We start from the raw sequence: 21,567 nt of genomic DNA, 5'->3' as shown, positions 1-21,567 counted from the left end.
GCATTGAGACCGATGTAACGCATCGCGTTTTGTCGCTGCCTTTGCTCTTCCAGCCCACCCCCGCCCCCAAAGGGACCCAGTATCAGACCATCCCATTGCTTGAAGTCGCGATTCACCACCGAGATCTTCGACCGTTGACGAGACACGAACTTAACGAAGTATATCCTTTATCTACTCCTCCGATCTGGACCGGTCTGCGTGGATTTCATCGTCGCATCATACTTCTTTGTTGGAGATTCAGGAGGTACGGTACAACAGACATTGTGTGGGAAGAGATCGATTGAACCAAGCATCGCATCGTCCCGATCCGTTCGAGGCGCCAACACTTATCAAATAACTGGAGCTGATTGAGTGGGAACTACAATTGCTCTTTCAATGCGGCCGCAGTACGTTCTTCCCGCATCGGGTCCCATGCCCTGAACTTCTTGCGCGCGCCGGATGCTAATGGCTTCGCTCGATACAGACGGGAATATCATATTGTCGTGCTCGGCGCTGGTAGGCATCATCTGACGTCCGAAGATCGTTGAGGTCCACCGCTGATATCTGCTATCTCATGCGCAACAGGTGGAGTGGGAAAAAGTTGTCTGACTGGTATCTACCCTCTGCCTCCTCCATTGGCCTGACTCATGGGTCATCCCGCATGAGGGACAATTGTCACTTACTCTGTGCAGCCCAATTCGTCCAAAATGTGTGGATTGAGAGCTATGACCCGACGATCGAAGATTCATATCGCAAACAGATCGAGGTAGACGTAAGTGGATCGTGTTACCAACCAGGTCTTAAGGTACTGATTGCCACAGGGGCGACAATGCATTCTAGAAATTCTTGACACTGCCGGAACAGAACAATTCAGTAAGTTTCCCTGCAACGGTACGACTCTGTCCTTTCCACTAACACAGCCCTAGCTGCCATGAGGTAAATCAGCATCCCGTCCCACTTCTTCAGTCCACTGGGATCCACTACTGCGGCTATAGGACTGACACATAACCACTCATCCCTTCTCAGACCCGCATGCTAACCCTGATTCACAGAGAGCTTTACATGAAACAGGGCCAAGGGTTTCTCCTGGTATTTTCCATTACGAGTATGTCCTCGTTGAACGAGCTGTCCGAACTACGAGAACAGATCATCCGCATCAAAGATGACGAGAAAGTCCCCATCGTCATCGTAGGCAATAAATCCGACCTGGAGGAAGACCGCGCGGTGCCCCGTGCTCGCGCCTTCGCCCTCTCCCAGAGCTGGGGCAACGCCCCCTACTATGAGACATCGGCTCGCCGACGAGCCAACGTCAACGAGGTCTTCATTGACCTCTGCCGACAGATCATCCGGAAGGACCTGCAAGGCAACTCCAAGGGTCGCGACGAACCGCCTAAGCGGGAAAATACAAACCGGCCCGATCGCAAGCGAGAACGACGCCAGAAGACGAAACGTAAAGGACCTTGTGTGATTCTATAAATTAACGAATGTTATAAATGAAGGAGGTGCAGAAGACCAACGACTCGCTCATCGTATTTGAACCAGCCCACCTCACATCTTATCGACGCATCTCTCGAGCCACCGGCTCACATCCTATCTGCACATATATACTACTTATCTTCACCCGCCCTAATGTTTTCAATCATCATATGCCCGTCCAATGATAGATATATGTCGGTTCACAACCATTCAAATTTTTTTGTCTGACTTCCTGTTGATACGTCTTCGCCTGTTATTCTACTTTTAAGGAATGAAAAAAAAGTTGCACGTTTCTTCGTTCCACCTCGACACTCAAGGTTGGCATTCGCCATTCCCCTTATCGGTATAGAACAGTTCGTCTTATAACTACGTCGCCGTTCGATTGTTGCAAACTGATAAACGCAACCCTACTAAGGAAAAGAACCACTGTCTTCTTTCTTTTTCTTTTCTTCCTAGCCCCCTCCTGAATTCTCTCTATCTACTGGATTTCCCTCCCCCCCCCTTCTATTTGCTTTTTCTTTGTGCCTTATTTGACCCGTTATTCCTTCCGATTCTCCCCCTTTTTTCCCCTTCCCCCTTTTCTACCCCCCTGATCAATTTCCCGTTCTTCTCGAAACTAGTCTGTTTAACGCAGGGTAGATTATTAGAATGCAATATTCCTTTTCTTCCTTTTCATTCGCTCATCCTTTCTCCTGTAAATTATAGGGACTATCGTAATAAGCAACTTAGGATATCTTCGCGACTGACCTCCTATCTTCCACCCCAATATCACACATACAGACCCTCTAAGATAGCAAAAAAAAAAAAAAAAGCTCTAGAGAAGAAAAAAAAAGTCCATTTCTAATACAGCAGCCGACCATACGTCATATAAACCCCGATATGAAGGGGAAGACAAAGATATAAATGTAATAAGAAAAAAAAAAACGCACCCCCAGATCCAGTTACATACTAGCCCTAGACCTAGACCTAGAATAGATCGAGAGTATATGGTAAGTGCACTACATCCGGAAAACACCAAATCGCGTCTGCACGTCCTTATCAACCCTTCCACCCAACGACGCCGCCAAACTCAATCCAAGTACACGTCTCGTTTGCGCAGGCGGAATGACTCCGTCGTCCCAGAGTCGGGCGGATGAGAAAATCGCCTCGGACTCGTGGTCGATGCGAGCTTTGAGGGCTGGGTCTGCGGTGCGTCCAACTGCTTCCATCACTGAGGAGAGTTGCTCAGAGCCCATGACCCCGATTTTGGCGTTGGGCCACATGAACATCAGGCGCGGAGAGTAGGCACGGCCGCTGTTTTATTTTTCGAGTCATGCGTTAGTTCTGTTTGGTTTCTTTTGTTTCTTGGGTTGTCTGGGGGGGTTTTTGGATGGTTGGGTGTGTGTCTGGTGTGTAACTTACCACATGCCGTAGTTGCCTGCGCCGGCGCTGGAGCCAAAGACGACGGTGAACTTCGGTACATCGGCGCAGGCTACTGCCGTGACTAGCTTCGCGCCGTTTTTGGCGATGCCGCCCTTCTCGGCGTCGGCGCGACCATGAAGCCGGAGATGTTCTGGAGGAAGATGAGGGGGATGTTGCGCTGGGCGCAGAGCTCGATGAAGTGGGCTCCCTTCAGCGAGGATTCGGAGAAGAGGATGCCATTGTTAGCGACGATGCCAACTTGGTGGCCGTAGATGCGGGCGAAGCCCGTGACAAGGGTGGTGCCGTAGTCGCGTTTGAATTCGGCGAATTCGCTGCCGTCGACGATGCGGGCGATGACTTCGTGGACGGGGATCTGGCGGCGGAGGTTGGTGCCGACGATGCCGTTTAGGTCGTTGGGGTCGTAGAGAGGTTCTTTGATGGTGCTATCGTCGAGCTGGAGGGGCACGCTGGTTTTGGGGTAGTTGAGGTTGGAGATGGATCTGCGGGCAAGAATGAGGGCGTGGGCGTCGTCCACAGCGAGGTAGTCTGTTACGCCAGAGATGGTGCTGTGCAGTTGGCCGCCGCCTAGGTCTTCGGCGGAGACTTCTTCACCTGTGGCGGCTTTGACGAGGGGAGGACCTGCCAGGAAAATGGTGCCTTGGTTCTCGACGATGATAGTCTCGTCGCTCATGGCTGGGACGTAGGCACCTCCTGCTGTGCAGGGGCCCATCACCACGGAGATCTGCGGGATACCCATTGAGCTCATCCGGGCTTGGTTGAAAAAGATGCGGCCGAAGTGCTCCTTGTCTGGGAACACGTCGGCTTGATGGGGAAGGTTGGCACCGCCGGAGTCCACGAGGTAGAGGCAGGGGAGTTTGTTCTCTTGAGCGATTGCTTGTGCTCGGAGATGCTTCTTCACCGTGATGGGGTAGTACGTGCCTCCCTTGACAGTGCTGTCATTGGCCACGATCATACATGTTACACCTTCGACGGTTCCGATTCCAGTAATAATGCCACCGGCGGGAACGTCTTCGCCTGGGTACACCTCGTGGCCGGCCAGCGGGGAAAGCTCCAGGAACGATGTGCCCGGATCGATCAGGGCTGTCACCCGATCTCGAGGGAGCATTTTGCCTCTGGCAATGTGCTTATCTTTTGCTTTTTGTGGCCCGCCCTGTGAGATGGTGCCATGTAGATTGCTCATCCGATCCACGAGCTCCTTCATCTGCTCGGCATTCTCCTTGAAATCCGGCGAGGACGTGTCCACCGCGGTGGGCAGAACCGATATGGCCGAGGCATGATGCGGATGCGTATAGCTTGCAACTGTCCTGAGAGATGTTTTAGAGGAGACTGCAATTGGAAAACGAGGGGTGAGCAGCCGTCGCGAGTAAGGCAGCGATAGCGATGTTTTGGAGCTCAAGCTCCGCAGGAGCGGAGACGGTGCGCGCATTGCGGGGAGAATCTAGGGAGAGCAGAAGATGAAGTAGCACCGCGAAACACCAGACTGAGCTATCTCATGGTCCTGTCCGGAGCTTTATGAGAGCAGCCAAGTGGGAGCAATGGCCGATGAGGGAAAAATAGACGAGGATGGACAATGGGCGTGGGGAGGAATTATGATCGAATGTGACCCCGGATTGAAGTTGCGGAGAAACAAACTGCGACGATTGCCGCGTCTAGCCGCGGCTGGCATCGGCCTCCGCATTTGCGGACATGCAACTCTGCTACTTACTTCATTCTTCTCGGCTTTTTGCTTGTCTCATTTCCCTTCCACTTCCCCTTCCCTTCAGATCTTTTGTTTCTTTCTTGGTGTGAATTTACCGTGCAGAGATACCTTTTCCACAATGGCTGCTGCATCCCGTCTCCCATTCCTCTTCCGCAGTACCTCCCGGTCCCTGGGGTCAATCAGGAAACCCCTCATACAGATCCCCGCATCTCGGACGTTCGCATCAAAACACCCCAAGGGCTTCGTGGCGCCCACTGAAGATGAGCTACTAGAGCTACGGGAACGTGTGCAGGAATTTACCAGTCAGTTGCTCTCCTAGTGATGTTCTGCGTTCCGCACTCTGACCATAAGCGCAATCAAGGGCGTGAGATTACCGAGGAAGTAGCTGCAAAGACAGACGCACAGAATGAATTCCCGGCAGAGATGTGGAAGAAACTTGGTGATGCTGGGTAATTATCACACCAAGCTGCTGGGTCATTGTCCATTGTAGGCGATTCTAATTCAGTTGTCAGATTCCTGGGCATCACTGCAAATGAGGATTATGGCGGCCTCGGAATGGGCTACCAGGCGCACTGTATAGTTATGGAAGAGCTTAGTCGTGCATCAGGTATTGCATTCTTCCTGTTACCACATTACTAAATGTGAACTCTGTTCGTGTTCTGATTGGGGCGCGCTATAGGAAGTATTGCATTGTCATACGCTGCGCATTCCCAGCTTTGCGTCAACCAGCTCTCTTTGAATGGGTCGCCGGAACAGAAGGAGCGGTTCTTGCCGGGACTCCTATCTGGTGACAAGATTGGTGCTCTGGCGATGTCGGAACATTCTGCCGGCTCGGATGTTGTCAGTATGAAGACGACGGCTAAGGAGGTTGATGGTGGCTACGTACTGAACGGTACCAAGATGTGGATTACGAATGTGAGTTGCTCGACATGTTTACAGAGGAGCCTGTAAACAAGGCCAAACGTTAATCACCTCTCAGGGCCCCGACGCAGATTTCATTGTAGTCTACGCCAAAACGGAGCCCGAGAAGGGCTCCAAGGGAATCACGGCATTCGTTGTCGAAAAGACATTTGACGGATTCTCCTGCGCACGGAAGCTCGATAAGCTTGGAATGCGCGGCTCAAACACTGGAGAGCTTATCTTCGAAGATGTGTTTGTCCCCAAGGAGAACGTCCTCGGCGAAGTAAACCGCGGTGTCAAGGTTCTCATGGAAGGTCTCGATCTGGAACGTCTGGTTCTCAGCGCTGGTCCCCTGGGGTAGGTTCTACTATTAAGACACTATATATTTACAGTCAAGAACACCAGAACTGACAATAATGAACGATATCTAGTATCATGCAAGCCGCCCTTGATCTCGTTCTTCCCTATACTCATGTCCGCAAGCAATTCGGATCACCCATCGCCCATAACCAGTTGATCCAAGGTAAGCTGGCAGATATGTACACAAAGCTTCAGGCATCGCGCGCCTACACGTATGCCACGGCGCGGCACGTTGATAACTCCGCATCTTTGTCTGAGGTGAGCATCCGGACCCAGGACTGTGCGGGTGCTATCCTGTATGCGGCGGAACGGGCGACGGAGTGTGCACTTGATGCCATCCAGCTGATGGGTGGCAATGGGTATATCAATGAGATCCCCGCAGGACGGTTGCTTCGCGATGCGAAGCTGTATGAGATCGGCGCGGGGACCAGCGAAATCAGACGGATGGTCATTGGACGGGCATTCAATAAAGAGTATGCATAGTTATATACGTTCCTGTTTTGCATTCGTTCTATCATGTCATATATAGCTGGCATTTGTTATATTTAGCCGCCAATGGGCAGAGTGTTGAATTAGATACACAAAAATGATTTCATATCTTCATGGCCACTTCAGTCTATTGCTTAGCCTTGTTTCTGGTAGACCTCCGTACAGGACCCGATGCCGCTGGAGTGTCCGCGGTTTCACCCACTTTCTTCGATGCGATTCTCTTCGATCTGGTGGTGGTTTGGCTTTTGTCTGCGTCAGGCTGATCGAATGCATCGGACACCTTACGTTTCCTTGTCCGGGTAGATGGTGCGGTTACAGAATTAGGCTTCTTTGGGCTAGACTCCTGCTCTTGCATTGTCGCAGATTGCAGATCAGATGACTCCGACTCCATTCCCATTGGATCACCATATGACTCAGGCGCTTCGATAGGGAACTCATGCTCAAGCATTTTAGAATTAACTGGCAGATCAGAAGCTGACTTGATCACCCTATGCGAATGCACCGTCGATGGCGGAGAGAGCGATGACTCAGCCGGAGTGGTAGTTTTCGAGAAACCATCAGACCCAACATCAGTCTCGCGAAGGCTCTCCAACGACGACGCTGTGGACGTATCATCAGAACTGGTATCCGCCCTCTTAGAGACCACTGGCGCCCGAGGCGGGGCCATCTCGGAGCCGACTTTCCGCATTCGCACCCGCCCAATCGCAGGATGGGACGACCGGAACACCTCGCGCCAATTCTTCAGGAGGGCCACTTTTTCGCCGTCGCCAGGTTCGTACAGTTTACGGGGTGGACTGTCGTCGTGAAGTGTCTTCCATACCGTGCCCTGGAACGATGCCACGTCTGTCTTGGGGAGGATCTTTTTGGGGATGGGTCCGTTGTGGACGGAAGGATTCTTTTTCGCGGTGAGAATGTCGTTTATTTCTTTGATGTTGTATTTGTTTGGCCAGAGGCCCATTGCTCGCTGGCGTCGTACGGCGGTTGGGTCTTCGTCGTAGTAATCGTCGGATTGGTCGTCCCAGTCGCTAAAGTATTCTTCTACCTCGAGTGAGGGATCCTCGAAGAAGAGAGCATCATAGACTGCGGTTGCGGCGAGGTCATCCTACATGGGCAATGGGTTAGCTCTTTGTCTGTGACTGTATGGTATCCTTGGTGTGGTGTTGAGACTGACAGCGATCTCGGGGTCCGGTTCCTCAATCCAAAAGATGTCTTCGTCGTATTCATCGTAGTAGTCTTCGTCATCAGACATCTTGGGTATAGTAAAGTGAAAGACTGTCAAATATAGGGTTCAAACGTGTATACAAGAGTGAGAACAGAAATGGTGGAAAATTGCCAAGTCTAATGGGTATTACTAGAAAGGAAAGCAGAGACACAAAAGACGAGCCGAGCCACAGTAAAACAAAGAGATGAGTCAGCTTGTCGAGACCGAGTAGGACAAATTCCAGAGCGAGCGTAAGGCCGAATCAGATGGATACGGTGTAAGCCACCAGACAATGGACCGGTGACGTCGGGGGAGTTCGCTGATCGCGTCTTTCCGGCGATGAAAAAACGAGATTAACTGCGCTGCAGAAGAAGTGGATCTCAGATAGCATCACGTGCCCGGTGTTTCCCCGCAGCTTCGCTTTGCGTCGGCTCAAGGGGTCGTCTGGGGGAACAGTAGTACTACTTCCATGCAACTTAAGCTGCCGGCCTTCTTATTTTTCCCTGAGAGCTCTTCCTGTTTGTTCTTTCAAAGCTTTGTCTTCTTACGCAGAATATGCTGCTGCCCTCCTATATACTCTGTGGTGTTGAATCAATACTGTGATCTTAATCAGCATCGTTTCTTTACAATGCCACTCTCGTCCCTTCTCCGCACTGCTTCCCGTCTGAGGCCGACGGCCGCCCAGAAAGCAAGAAGAGCTGCATCTACAGTGTCTTCGACTACCCCCAAATCACAGAATTCATTGGATTCGATTCTCATCGCAAATCGAGGAGAAATTGCTTTGTATGTCGGGGAATTGTGCTGCGCGCTGTTTTCATACTAACTATACCCTCACCTTAGACGAGTCGGACGTACCGCGGCTCAACATGGTATCCGCGTAACTACGTTATACACAGATCCCGATAGCCGGGCTCAGCATGCACTGAGCTCCCCATTCGCGTTCAATCTAGGATCTGTATCAGCTTATCTCGATGGAGACCGTATCATTGAGATTGCGAAGCGGGAGGGCTGTCAAGGGATACACCCAGGCTATGGTTTTGTATGCATTTCTGAAGAGATGATGTTTATCAATCTGCTAACCTGTCTTTAGTTGAGTGAGAATTCGGAATTTGCGCGAAAATGCACAGAAGCCGGGCTGGTCTTCATTGGACCCCCATGGAAGGCTATCGAGGACATGGGGGATAAGAGGTAAGCTAGTTACTCGACTCAATTTTCCTGTAAGCCTTACTGACGGCCTTTAAAGCCAGTCTAAGAAAATCATGACGGCGGCGGGTGTTCCTTGCGTTCCTGGTTATCACGGTCAGAATCAAGATCCCAGCTTCCTTGAAGCCGAAGCGGATAAGATTAAATATCCTGTGCTTATCAAGGCAATCAAAGGAGGTGGTGGAAAGGGAATGCGTATAGCTCATAGCAAGTCTGAGTTCCAGGCTCAACTGCAATCTGCAAAGTCAGAAGCTATGAACTCATTTGGAGACGACCATGTGTTAGTGGAGAAGTACATCACCACACCACGGCACATTGAGGTCCAAGTGTTCGCAGACAAGCATGGGAATAGCGTGGCTTTGGGAGAAAGAGATTGCAGTATACAAAGACGGCATCAGAAGATTCTCGAGGAGTCACCCGCCCCTCACTTGCCTGATGCTACGAGGAAAGATATCTGGGCAAAGGCACGGGCGGCTGCTGAGGCTGTAGGCTATGAAGGTGCCGGTACCGTTGAATTTATCTTTGACAACGATACTGGGGAGTTCTTTTTCATGGAGATGAACACCAGACTTCAGGTTGAACATCCGGTGACCGAGATGGTCACTGGTCAGGACCTGGTCTACTGGCAACTCAAGGTGGCCGAAGGCGCTAAGCTCCCATTGACCCAGGAGGAAGTAGAAGCTTATATGGCGAGCCGTGGGCATGCCATCGAGGCGAGAATCTATGCAGAGAATCCCGATCAGGGGTTCATACCTGATTCCGGTACACTGCTGCACGTTCGCACTCCCACCCCCTCCGAAGACATCAGAATAGACGCAGGCTTCGTCGCCGGCGATGAAGTTTCAGCTCATTACGATCCAATGATTGCCAAATTGATCGTGAGAGGCAGTACGCGACAAGAGGCCCTCCGCAAGCTTGCGTCTGCGTTAGAAGAGTACGAAGTTGCGGGGCCAATTACCAACATCGAATTCCTGAAGACGGTCTGCAAGAGCCCTGATTTTGTCGCCGGAGAGGTGGAAACTGGATACATTGAAAAGCATCGTGAAGAACTGTTCACTCGCGAGGCCATCGAACCGGAGGTGCTCGCACAAGCCGCATTGGCTTGTCTGAACCACGACTCTGCCCCGGTCGCTCGGAAGCAGGCAAATTTCGAAGGTTCCGCTGTCGGATTCAGCCCCAGCTATCAATCACGGCAGATAACATTTGCGGAGCTGACGCCTGGAGCCAAGGATGGCACCAAGTTTGATATCCGTGTTCAACAAACAGATGACAATACATTCAATGTAGAAGTAGGCGGGCACACCTTTGAGCAGGTGGTCAGTCACAACAACCCTGGGTCGCATGTTGTTACCTCTTTCTTCCCTCACACACGATTGGACACCACCGTGATCCGTGATGAAGACTCCGTCATTGTGTTTCAGAGAGGAACGCAGTATCGCCTGGCGATACCACGGGCCAAGTGGATGGACAAGGCACTAGGAATGAAGGACGTAACCAACAGCGTTCTAGCCCCAATGCCGTGCAAAGTGTTGCGCGTGGAAGTTCAGGCGGGCGACGTGGTGGAAAAAGACCAGCCACTGGTGGTTATTGAGAGTATGAAAATGGAAACGGTCATCCGCAGCCCGCAAAAGGGAACCATTTCCAAAGTGGTACATAAACAAGGAGTAAGTCACGCGAACCGTTCCCCTGCACGAACATTAACCTTGCCCGGCTATTTCTCAATGTTTGGAGCTATTGGTGTGACTATTGGTATCGAGACGATGGATTCGGCCCGGTGTGGGCACACCTTCCCGTTTCTCCCTCTCCTTTTTATCATCTTATTGATTTTTGGCCGACTCGGCGACCGGGGTCTGGGGTTTGGCTGAAACGACCGGGCACTTCCGTGGGTTTCATGCACGGACCGGCTGTCCAGCTTCCATGACCTTTCCGCCCGGCTTCGAAAATCTCCACCCACCCCAATCAATGCGAACGAACTGACTAACGTGTACCTTGCAGGACCAATGTAAAAGCGGCACGCCTCTGGTCGAATTTGCTGAAGAGGGCGATGAGAACTAGGGACAGGTCGGCAAACCTCCCGGCAGGTGTACGGTCGTGTATAAACAGAAAGGTAAAAAGAAGGTATGGCCAGGGTGACATTGCACTCAAGAGGAGAAGAAAGTTAAGGCCGTCGGTATTCTGGGGTTTGGTACGCAGACCGGCCGCCCTTCCCCGATGGATACTGGTGGATATCAAGGAAATGTTAAAACATATCCCTATGGAGACAGCTCCAATTTCTCCCTCCCGCGGTAGGAACAGAGTTTTTCGGTGAACGATGTTATGGCAATGGTGCAGTACAATTAGAATTAAGGCGCAGTCATGTGGACAACGGCACATGACTTCCTTCGTTAGTCTAAATCAATCAATAGATCTACTTAGTATTCTGTGTGTCGTACAGCCGGTAAGGGTAGATGCGTATGTACCAGAGGAACACCGTCAGAATGGAACAATGAGGAGACCAGGCAAAGGGCAAGAACAAAAAAAAAAAAAAAAAAAAGAAATAAGTGTCAGATCCGCAATCTCACGGTGGGGCAAAGCAACAACGACAACAATCTGTGGGTACTAACATTTTGACAGAGTTGAACCTAAGGAACTTAGCTCCGGCTTCCATCCATAGAAGTGCAGAACCGGAACCCCACCAAGAATATCGAGTAACTCACTGCCCTAGGTCTCCAAGCCCACCCAATTACTTTGACCTAGTTCGGTTGCATATATATATATATTTCCGATCGGATGGAACAATACACTCAGCCCATACACCTTGATCTTAGGAGAAAGGAACAAAAGAGCTTTATCTAGAAGAGTATCCTGAGTCCCGCGAAGGACTGTGCTGTGACAGAATAAACCGTGCACCCGGCATCTAAAATCTAAGGGCCGCATACCATCTGCAAAGTATATACAGTCGCAAAATAATAATAATAACGATACGCGAATTGTCGTGAGATTGAAGATGAACAAGAAAGTATGAGGGAAGGTGGTGAAACGAGCCTCGGGGAGGAAACGTTCTAGAACGGAGTCGATGAGCCTCCCGAGGAATATGCAGCGCAAGTAGTAATTCTATGCCACCTTGTCAGGTTTCCACGCATACTCTATGAGGCCCGGGTCACATACCATCTGCTAAAGCACCATGCCACACGCACACCTCGGGTACTCACTTGCCTGGTTCGTTTCTCGACTCTTTGCCCTCCCTATTCAATCATTCTCGGTCCTTATAAACATATTCCTTATCTGTAGCGGCATAAGCTTTTCCTTTGCATATGTATTCGACATAGGCAACTTAGTCACGGGTGTCCTGGAGGATACGCTGAATAAGCCCTCGCGCCTAATCCCTGCGGGTCTCGTAATCTATCGACAAAGTCAACGGCGATGGATATTCACATGGTTCTGCTTCCCTACATGTGCTTGTTGGCTATGGGCTGGCAGCGGACTGAACTCCTTACATGCGGCTTTCCAACAATATCAGGGCAAGATCCCTGCCTGAAGACCCTAAGTAAGCAAGGACAGGTCCCTGGCAAGTCATTTCACGGAGTCCCGTTGCCAATGCCGATTTTACTCACATATAGTTGTGATTATTATTAATGTAGTGCTTGGTGGCTTCTTAGTTTTATAGCATACCTTCTCTTCATTAGCTTTTGTAGCGACGAGATTTGGTCTCTATCAGTGGAAGGTCCAAATAAGGAACTTAGAGCAATCATCATGTCTATGGAGAAAGTTGAGGTCAAAACTCTAGACGGCATCACCCTTCGTGGAAATCTCTCCCTTGCGAAGACAAGGGGACCTGCCATCATCCTAGGACTTGGTGCACGTTTTCCCGATCTTGATATAGAAATGTAACTAGCTAACTATGTTTGGCGTCTATTACTAATACAAGCCCTAGCTCAACTGTGTCAAAGAAATGCTTCACTCCTCTAATTGCAATCCAATTCAAGCAAAACGGCATAACCGCTCTGGTCTACGACCTACGTTCACTTGGTGAGAGTGACGGGCTGCCCCGAAATGAGTTTGACCCAGCCAAGCTTGCGGAGGACTACTCCGACGCTTTGACATTCATCTCCACGTGTAGCGTGGTTAATCCAAGCCAAATCGGGTTCTGGGGCATGTCTTTCAACGGAGCCATCGCTCTCGCCGCCGCCGTTCTGGACTCGCGAGCGAGGTTTGTCATCGCCTGTTGCCCGTGGGCGAGCTATTTCGCCAAAGATCGCATTTCCCAGCTCTATACAGCTGCTGTTAAAGACCGTGTGTCCCGACTCCGTGGAAATGAACCGTCACGTGTGCCCGTCTGGACGGAGAAAAGGAGCCCTGTTTTTGGCGTGCCCGATTCAGAAGGCCGAAAAGCCTATCAACTGGTCTTAGCCGCGATGCGCTCTGCCCCGCGCTATGACAACCATGTTACGCCTGAAACGCTGACCTCGCTCACGAGGTGGCCCTTGCAACCCCGTATCTTGACCATGAATTCACAGCGCCGGTCATGGTACTGGTGCCTGAGCTCGACGAGGTGTCGCCTCCAGAGCAGCAGCTGAAGCTCTTCGACCAGATTAAGGGTCCCAAGGCCTCTCTACACCTGGCGAAAGGAAGGAACCATCTAGGTCTACTCAGTGGGCCCTGATATGTGGAGAAGACAGAAGCTACAGGTTGGTTTTGTTCGAGATGCGGTAGTTGGCAAGATCCCTTCGATACTGTAACTTCAATCATATAACTGAAAGGGGACTTCTAGATTCTATTGGAGTGATGCATGTCATGTCGGGGTTGGTTTTACGTGACGTGTAGCATCTTGTGGTGGTATCAATATCACATATGTCGGTATACCCCAGTAATGCAATGGCCAGTTAATAAATGATTGAGAGGTTTGAATTATTGAACTATCTGCAATTTCTAGCTGCTTAAATATCTGTAATCTGGTCATTCTGACCACGCTTCTTGTTAACTAGAGATAAGGATTCAAGGCTTGACCTTGTTGATTATAACAGGGTAGGACGATGGGAAAGAAGGCAGCATAGAAAAGGACCTAGATCGCGTGATGCAGTTGGGATAATATATAGAATACACGGTGGTGCCAAGCAGCAGGCATACACTATACCGAACAGGCATGCTGTCCTGCTAGTAATTTGCTGTTACCAGAGTAAATAGACGATAGTTAGCCCATAGTGACGCCCCACTCTCACCATATCCAGCGATTAGGACACAGGGTGTCTGGTCACAGGAAGTGTGGTTGTCAAGGTTCGAGAAAGGAACCAAGTGGGGCCAGGGAAGGGAGTGGTTCAGGAACTACGCTAACATTGCCCGGACCGGACTTTTACGTACTATGAAAAGTAGGTTAATAGGGCTGTGTTCGTGGTCGTTGGGTCGACATCTACGGTGGCAAATGTGAATCGTGGGGAGGATGAAGGGGCTATGAAGATCTGATGATAACATCCTTAAATAATTTCATAACGAGATTGGAATTGGAATGAGCAATCTTATATGGTGATGACAAAGTACGTGCAGTCTGGACGGTTGCATGCATGATGTGCAGGGTGTTGACATGGACGGTAAGTTTAATGATGGCGTTGGCGCGTGACGATAAGAGATTTCCTCTTTGACTTTATCTTTTGTATTTTAAGAACGGGCTGAGATTGACTTAGCCAATGATGGCTGCGCATGCGCGCTGGCGTCCCTGTTGATTGAGTTTGGCTGTGTTGCTGATGAACTGTCGCCCGTCGCTTGTGAGTTTGATATAGATCAGATGGAATGGAATTGAATTGAATTTCTGAGCTCCGGATTATTGCAGTGTTGCATTCTTTTATTGCATGCTCGGATACATAGCTTGCTCCACCGGTCGAGTTGGTTTGCCATTGAGGTATGAGCGTTACTGGTCGGCAGGGGAGGAGGCCATTGCGCTTCGTTCGGATGGTTGGATGACTGTTGTTCTCTGAATTGGTGATCGAGAGTAATCGAAGTTAATATGGAGTAATTAAGTAAAAATGGAGTAAAACTTGGGTGTGAGATAACAAGGGAAAGAATTGATAGGAAATAAATAAACAATAGTTTAACTAATAATAAAAAAACATGGGGGATCCATAATCTCGAGTTGACAGTAGAAAAGCCTTGGGAAGGTGAGGAGCGGGATACCGGCATTGGGATCGTCGAGAAGCCGGTGAAACTTCTGGAGGCGTGTTGGAGTCACGCGGAAGCCTGCGGGAGGCAAAAGAAGAGCGCCGCCGATCCACTCACTAAGTCGATCCTGGTCAGATCGCTGCAGGGCGGTTGAGGCCTGGCCAACACCGCCTGACATCACTTGATGTTGGCTATGGCAAAAAAAAAAAAAAAAAAAGAAAATACTGAAATGTTGAAAGGGTCATCCAGAAAGTACGTGGAATTTTCCCCAGTGCCTGGGGATGGTGGATACCTTCCCCCAGCCATTCCACTCTGAGAACCAGTCAATTTGGCCACGCCTCCAGTCATGATGGTCCAACTTGCTGGTCCCTTGGGGCGGTCGGTCACCGCAATTGCTCTGTTCCTCACATTCCCCAGCTCCTTTGTCCATTCAAGGTTTCCCTTTTTTTTTTTTTTTTTTTTTGTATTTATTATTATTTTGATTTTTCTATTTCGATTATCAATGTTTTAGAATTTTCTGATTTAATTGTACGTCCCAATCCTTCGCCGCTTGTGGACACCTATACGCATTTCTCCAATCCTTGATTGATACTTACTTCTCCGGTTTCCCCTTTACCGTAAAAGAGGCGAGCAACCCATCCGATTTTTCTCCCACCGTTGTTTTTTTTCTGGTTTTAGGGGTGACTACATATACTCCTCCTTCCCATCGACCTGGTGGACCTTCTTCATCTTTTCTTCCATCTATCTATCCCTTCGTTCATACCCTTCCTTCCCCAGAACGAACTCTAATTCCTCCTTTCCCTTGAGTACAGAGCTATATTCTTAGCTACCTCTTATACTCAAACACAATGTTCAAGTCACCAGCCGCTCGTCAAGCCGTCAAGGCTCTCCGCATTAACACACGCCCTGCTGCGGTAACAGCAGCATCACGGCCAGCGGTAGCGAACACTTTCTTCCGCGGTCTCTCGTCGACGGTTCCCCGTGCCAACGATGACAAGTCGAAGGCAGCAAAGGATCCCATCTTGGCCGCTACCAACAAAGCCCCTGAGGGTGTATTGGACACGGAGGGTCGTTTCGCTCGTGTCGATGAGAGTTTGCAGATCGAATACCCCGATGATGAGAATATGCCTCGCAGTCCTATCGTTCAGGGCCGCGGAGGAATGCACTTCAAGCGTACCCTGGCTCAATTTTCCCTCGAGAACAAGGTTACCCTGGTGACCGGAGGTGCCCGTGGTCTCGGTTTGGTCATGGCTCAGGCGATCGTTGCATCGGGCTCGGACCTTGCAATTGTCGATCTTAACAGTATGTTCTAAGCCCTGGGGAACCAAGTGGCTTTCAAGAGTTTTACTAAAAGGTTTTCACAGAGGCGGAGGCTGAGGAGCAAGCCCAGAAGTTGGTTGAGCAGTTCAGGAAGGAGAACCCCGGCTTGGAACAGTAAGTGTAACTGATTGATCACCTTAATTGGTCATTCCAACCGCTAATGGCTTGAATCTAGAATGCCAAACGTCACCGCCCACTACGCTGATGTTTCCGACCCTAACTCCGTCAACGATGCTCTTTCCGATATTATCTCCAAGCACGGCAAGATCGACAACCTGGTCACCTCCGCCGGGTTCACCGAAAACTTCGATGCCATCTCCTATCCTCACGACCGTCTGCAGAAGCTTTGGGGCGTTAACGTCGATGGAACATACCTGTTTGCGACCGGTGTTGCCAAGCACCTCATGGAGCGCAAGGTTCCGGGCAGCATTGTCATGATTGGTAGCATGTCTGGTGCCATCGTCAACGTGCCCCAGCCTCAGGCTCCTTACAACGCCGCCAAGGCCGCTGTTCGGCAACTGGCCGCGTCCTTCGCTGTCGAATGGGCCGGCCACGACATCCGTGTGAACTGCATCAGCCCTGGATACATGCTTACTGCCCTGTATGTGACGTTCCATCCTCTAGGGGTTGAAATTGTGACTAACCCGGTTTCGCTACAGGACCCGCAAGATTTTGGATGAGAACCCCGAATTGCGGGACAAGTGGATCTCCCTCATCCCCACCGGCAAGATGGGGACTCCCGAGGACCTGATGGGTCCCGTTACCTTCCTGCTCAGTGACGCCTCCAAGTACATGACCGGGGCCGATATCCGCGTTGACGGCGGCTACACCCTCACCTAGATCCCTCCGCGGACGCCGTGCTTGTTTGTTTCTGATCTTCTTTATTTAATATGGGCATGATGTACGGGGTTATTTTTTTTGGGATTCGGTATAGACCGGTTTGCTTGATTCTGGGTGGTACCTCGGGCTTTGGCTTGCTTCCCTTCTCTCTCGAAGTGGTTTGTGACGACCCCTCGGGCTGCATTACGACGATTACTTTTGTTCTGAAGAAGCGTGTTGTTTTTTGGAGAAAGTGTTTGGTTCCAAAAAGCGGGAAAGGTTGTATTTTTTTGCTATGGAGTACCCAAAATCGCGGTCGGACTTGGTTTTTGCATGATAGACTTGTTTTCTTTTTCTTTTCTTTTCTTTTTGCAGAGCGTGAGGCCATTGTGCTTATTTTTTTTTTCGTCGTGGACTCTGGAACGACTACAATGATTAGATTTAATTATTTTTCCTTGCTGAAATGTGACATCACCCCGGTAGCTGTTGGTCTCCATCATGGCGGGTTCCAGATGACGGCATGCAAGTGGATCGGCTGCATGAGAAACCACAAGTAAACCAACCGAGCACCACAAGACATCCCACATCAGATCGAGGATGACTACGATACAGTCAGCGGCGTCAGTCGGTCAGAAATTCGAATTGCTTTTTCAGCTTATCAATGATTCATGACATGACATGTCAACTCAGGGACAACATCCGCTTTAACCGCGTTATCCTTCGATCAAAAACATCTTTTCTTTTCATCAAGATAAGATTTAGTTATCCCGATAGATAGATAAATCCATTTCACTGACTAATGAAAATCAACCCAAGGTCTGATAACCAGACGCCCCCGCGCTCGAACCCTACGATTCTCCTACCTGATCTACAGAAAAAGTAAGGCAACCCAGCCGAGAGCAAATCTTCCGAGGAGAAAAAAAGCGTAATCGAACCGAAGCCAAGATATGTGGTCAGCCTTTCCGGGACTAAATGTGGGCCCCTCGCCTCATATTGCCGTTTGATCATGTTTGATAATCAGACCAGAAGAAGCCATTTACTTGTTCAGTCTGAAACAGGGCCTAACGAAAGGATCCTCTGTATGTCTCTTTGTATCCGATTCATGATTGTTGACCGGGGCTGAGTATGTCACTGCCGCCTCAGGCAACCATACAACGTATTTCCAGGTGAACTAGGGAGCTAGAGACGATACCATCAACATATAGTATTATATACAAAGTGGCAGGTTTGCGACTCTTCGCCCCGCACAGTATAACCCTTATACCCGGTACGAGGAAGAAAGGACATGATCTTGGAGCTGGGGTGCACTAGAAAGCAGGGAAGTTGTCTCCTAGACTCAATAACTCTTACATCATCTGGGGCGCAGCAAAAGGATCGGGAAACTCATCAAACACCCAGTTAAGGGAATCGAAGATTTCCGAGAATCCAGCCTCGTTGAAGAAGGCTCCTCCTTGGCCAAGATTCGGCGGATACATGATTGCAGGATTTTCTATAGATCCATTGAATTGTTCCGAGATCATGGTTGCAGATCCCGTCGGATTAGCGGTAGTAGCAGCTACTATACCCAGGTCAGTTTGAAAACACAAAGTAAGACGATATTCACAAGACGAGACGCTGGAGGAACATGCCTTGGGCATCCGACGTGCCCTTTCTGGGCCGGAAGCGGTGTCGCCAGCGCCAAACTGTGTCGTAGACGTGGCTCATACTCATCCGACAGCGTACTTTAAGCTGTAAGCTATCTTCGTCGGCGGATTGCTCACGATCGCCTGCATTCCACATCTGCGCCAGCACATCTGCAAGGCGAACGGGGCGATCGTGGTCCATGACGCTGATTCTTCTCAGGGCGGATATTGCGCCGTTGAATAACAGCTTCCCGTACTCGAAGTCGATGTGATGCCGGAAAGTACTCTTGAGGAGCTTCATTAGACCGAATGCCGCCGAGATGATCATCTGCAGGATATAGTTTGTTGCGTAGCTGATCAGTTGGTCGGGGGATGTTTCAAGGTCCAGGACTTGACTGAGGAATGAGGTGGTTGCAATGAACAGCTTCGTAATGTCACTTGGTCGTGGGTTTGAACCTAAGAATATAAAGTATCGTAAATGGAGCTCGGCGGCTCGCAGATGGATCTTATTAATATCTGTCCGAGCACGTAGTCAGCGTGACGAGAGCCAAAGACAGGAAACTCAGAGGCGAGGCATCGTACGGGAAATATTCCTGCCAAAATTAAGTTCCATGTCCCTAAGTTCGTTCTCCAAAAGCTGGACTATTAAGAGCCTCTCGGGCCCGATAAACTCTGCCGCGTCTGGCCTGCTACCGTAGAGAGACTTGGTGATTCGATCACAGAACCTTTCAATGTGGAGACGAGTTCGCAGATCTTCTGCAGGATAATAACCGGCATCCTGGAGTGACGCTGGCTCAAGCGCCCAGTCATATATCGTCTCTGGAGGTTGTCCGTATCCGGTGGCAATACTGTTGGTTTCAATGAATGGTTCAGTTCTTTCACGGCGGATGGGATTGCTTACTTTTGAGCTACAATATTACAGACGACCCATGTCTGGAGCCGATCCTTCACCGCTTCACTGTGGCCTATTTGAAATGTGGTGAACTCTTCTGCTTGAACCGGACGATGTAGCCCCAACTGCATGGAAATCTGCATCATCAGCCCGCAGAGCATGAATGTAGCATCCTTTCTCTGGCTAGTTGTAGGAAGGGGCCAGGTGCACAGAAGACAGAGGGCCTTCACAACGGCGTAATCCTGCGGCACGCTGGTGATAGTCGACCATAGAAGCCTGCTGAACGGGCCAGTGAGTGCGCCGAGGAGGCCTGGCTCTGTTGGAGCCCGTCGGCTAGCGACGCAAATTATCGTCCATGCTTGTAAGGGACAGCGGCGGAGATAGTGTTCGGGTGCTTTTTGGGGGTCTAAAAGTGGAAGAAATGGATGATAATAATTGAAAAACCTGCTAGACCATTAGAAACTGAATAACTCATCCAAAGAAGAAAAAAAAAAAAGGAAAAGAAAAGAAAGACATAGGGACCTACTGCTCAAATAGTCGTGCCACTCTTGGCTTAGATAGGGAGACATCTTCCAGTCTCCACATATGATCCTCCTGAAACAAGTCAGATAGAGTGCTATACATAGTTAAAGGGGTAGCTATGACCTGTGGCTCGAGACTGGTAGACATAATTTCCCCTTGATTTAGTGCTGCCGATGCTGGGTTCCAGATTACGCTCCCTGCAGGCTGGGGCACCTCATCACCGACGTTACCTTCCACAGCGTGGCCATGATGATGGGTATTCGTGGCAAGTCGTCGACGGAGCCCTGCAATCTCGCGCTCCATTTCAGCATTTCGCCTATCAGGATTAGCATCCAAGAGCGGACGACATGTGGATGTACGAGATACCTTCTTTTTGAGATACGCGTGAAAGAAGGTTCAACCTTGCATTCAATCTGGAGTCCTTTACAACGCGAGCAGGCGTCCGCGGGGGTTTGGACGATATCACATCGAAGCTACCGGATATCAAAGCCACCAGAGTTTAGTCAAACCGGGAGGTAATGGAAGAGCAAAATAGATGTCCCCGATATAGATCCCTACGGTGACTATTGGGCGGAGGTGGGATGTTTTGGACGGACGTTCGCTTACTTTCTGCTGTTTGCATTCGTTGCAAGCTTTCCTTGCACCGCCTCGCTGTTTCTTCGTCGGAGTGAGTGTCTTTTCCATGTCTTTGGATCCCAGTCCCGGGGGTTTGTTCCGCAGGTCAATTGGGAATGTTCTCGGATTCGCATGGGTAAGCGAGACCTAATCCCCAAAACCCCGCAAATTGCAAATTATCCCGGTGACGATCTTCCGAACCCGTGTGGTGGTGGTGAAACAGGTTATTTCTATAGGTATATCTTACCTCTCCGAATAGGCTGCCTGGACTGATTTGTATGAAATAGTTTACAGTAATTCCATTGTTATAAAGACGATGAGGCATTCTAATGACAGTGTGAAGGCCTTTTCTCTGCTCTGCCAAATCCGAATCCCTCGGTGCCTCGGTTCCGCGTGATCTCCCAATCCCCTCAGGGGATTTTATATGTTTGATAGTTCTTGTACCGGACTATATATACTTTCCTGTAATTACTAGATGTATGTATACCTAGTTACCGGTTTCTGCTCTGTATAGACCGTTCCAGATTTCATCGCAATCCGCACAGGGACTGTAGATTAATAGAGTAATATCAAAACGGGCAATACTATACAGGGTGGATAGCCTGTCACCAGGTAAGAATACGTAGACAAGGTAGAAGGAAAACGTCTATGATTGACGGGATACTAGAGCTGAATGCTGACGAACTGAATTTTGCCCCTTTTCCAATAACTGGTACCGCTTGTTTATATAGCTTGGGCACCTCTCCCACCCAGTAGGCCTCCGGGGTCAGGAATAGGACTGACTGACCAGTCAGGCGATGTCTTGCAGTCCGGTTTAAGACTTCAAGAGGCTATTAAAGACCGGGGCGTTCGGGTACTGCGCAACCAATATCATATCGAAACAGTAACAGAAAGCTTAGCGGCAGCTGCGCACACGGAT

The 21,567-nt window shown here is 49.9% G+C and overlaps 7 protein-coding genes across 7 annotated transcripts; 4 read left to right on the top strand and 3 right to left on the bottom strand.

The window, feature by feature from the left end:
- Positions 1 to 553: 553 nt before the first annotated feature.
- On the top strand, positions 554 to 1,455 carry ABOM_008356 (putative RAS small monomeric GTPase (Rsr1); the record flags this gene model as incomplete). The annotated part of the gene is made up of 4 exons (XM_022535485.1): positions 554 to 751; positions 801 to 852; positions 906 to 915; positions 1,032 to 1,455. The coding sequence occupies 4 exons, from the start codon at positions 554 to 556 to the stop codon at positions 1,453 to 1,455; spliced, it is 684 nt and encodes a 227-aa protein (XP_022386187.1).
- A 998-nt stretch (positions 1,456 to 2,453) lies between these two features.
- Positions 2,454 to 4,303, bottom strand: ABOM_008355 (putative 3-methylcrotonyl-CoA carboxylase, beta subunit (MccB); the record flags this gene model as incomplete). Its single annotated transcript, XM_022535484.1, has 3 exons — positions 2,454 to 2,748; positions 2,857 to 2,906; positions 2,990 to 4,303. 3 exons carry the CDS (start codon positions 4,301 to 4,303, stop codon positions 2,454 to 2,456), a joined length of 1,659 nt encoding a protein of 552 aa, XP_022386188.1.
- Positions 4,304 to 4,694: 391 nt separating this feature from the next.
- ABOM_008354 (isovaleryl-CoA dehydrogenase) lies at positions 4,695 to 6,319 on the top strand (the record flags this gene model as incomplete). The annotated part of the gene is made up of 6 exons (XM_022535483.1): positions 4,695 to 4,878; positions 4,938 to 5,025; positions 5,089 to 5,183; positions 5,256 to 5,491; positions 5,556 to 5,833; positions 5,908 to 6,319. 6 exons carry the CDS (start codon positions 4,695 to 4,697, stop codon positions 6,317 to 6,319), a joined length of 1,293 nt encoding a protein of 430 aa, XP_022386189.1.
- Positions 6,320 to 6,452: 133 nt separating this feature from the next.
- On the bottom strand, positions 6,453 to 7,574 carry ABOM_008353 (uncharacterized protein; the record flags this gene model as incomplete). The annotated part of the gene is made up of 2 exons (XM_022535482.1): positions 6,453 to 7,427; positions 7,497 to 7,574. 2 exons carry the CDS (start codon positions 7,572 to 7,574, stop codon positions 6,453 to 6,455), a joined length of 1,053 nt encoding a protein of 350 aa, XP_022386183.1.
- Positions 7,575 to 8,154: 580 nt separating this feature from the next.
- ABOM_008352 (acetyl/propionyl/methylcrotonyl-CoA carboxylase subunit alpha) lies at positions 8,155 to 10,784 on the top strand (the record flags this gene model as incomplete). The annotated part of the gene is made up of 5 exons (XM_022535481.1): positions 8,155 to 8,309; positions 8,367 to 8,565; positions 8,617 to 8,714; positions 8,770 to 10,393; positions 10,725 to 10,784. 5 exons carry the CDS (start codon positions 8,155 to 8,157, stop codon positions 10,782 to 10,784), a joined length of 2,136 nt encoding a protein of 711 aa, XP_022386184.1.
- A 1,677-nt stretch (positions 10,785 to 12,461) lies between these two features.
- On the top strand, positions 12,462 to 17,018 carry ABOM_008351 (putative D-arabinitol dehydrogenase ArbD; the record flags this gene model as incomplete). Its single annotated transcript, XM_022535480.1, has 7 exons — positions 12,462 to 12,595; positions 12,643 to 13,153; positions 13,186 to 13,360; positions 15,723 to 16,160; positions 16,223 to 16,292; positions 16,354 to 16,779; positions 16,838 to 17,018. The coding sequence occupies 7 exons, from the start codon at positions 12,462 to 12,464 to the stop codon at positions 17,016 to 17,018; spliced, it is 1,935 nt and encodes a 644-aa protein (XP_022386185.1).
- Positions 17,019 to 18,596: 1,578 nt separating this feature from the next.
- ABOM_008350 (C6 zinc finger domain protein) lies at positions 18,597 to 20,795 on the bottom strand (the record flags this gene model as incomplete). Its single annotated transcript, XM_022535479.1, has 7 exons — positions 18,597 to 19,075; positions 19,202 to 19,467; positions 19,521 to 19,955; positions 20,038 to 20,105; positions 20,226 to 20,349; positions 20,400 to 20,506; positions 20,592 to 20,795. Coding segments are annotated over 7 exons (1,683 nt in total), but the record flags the coding sequence as incomplete, so codon positions are not given.
- Between the last annotated feature and the right edge of the window lie 772 nt (positions 20,796 to 21,567).

This window comes from Aspergillus bombycis (genome assembly GCF_001792695.1).
Source record: "Aspergillus bombycis strain NRRL26010 chromosome Unknown contig00088, whole genome shotgun sequence".
NCBI classification, from domain to species: domain Eukaryota; kingdom Fungi; phylum Ascomycota; class Eurotiomycetes; order Eurotiales; family Aspergillaceae; genus Aspergillus; species Aspergillus bombycis.
This window is presented reverse-complemented; position numbering and strand designations above follow the sequence as displayed.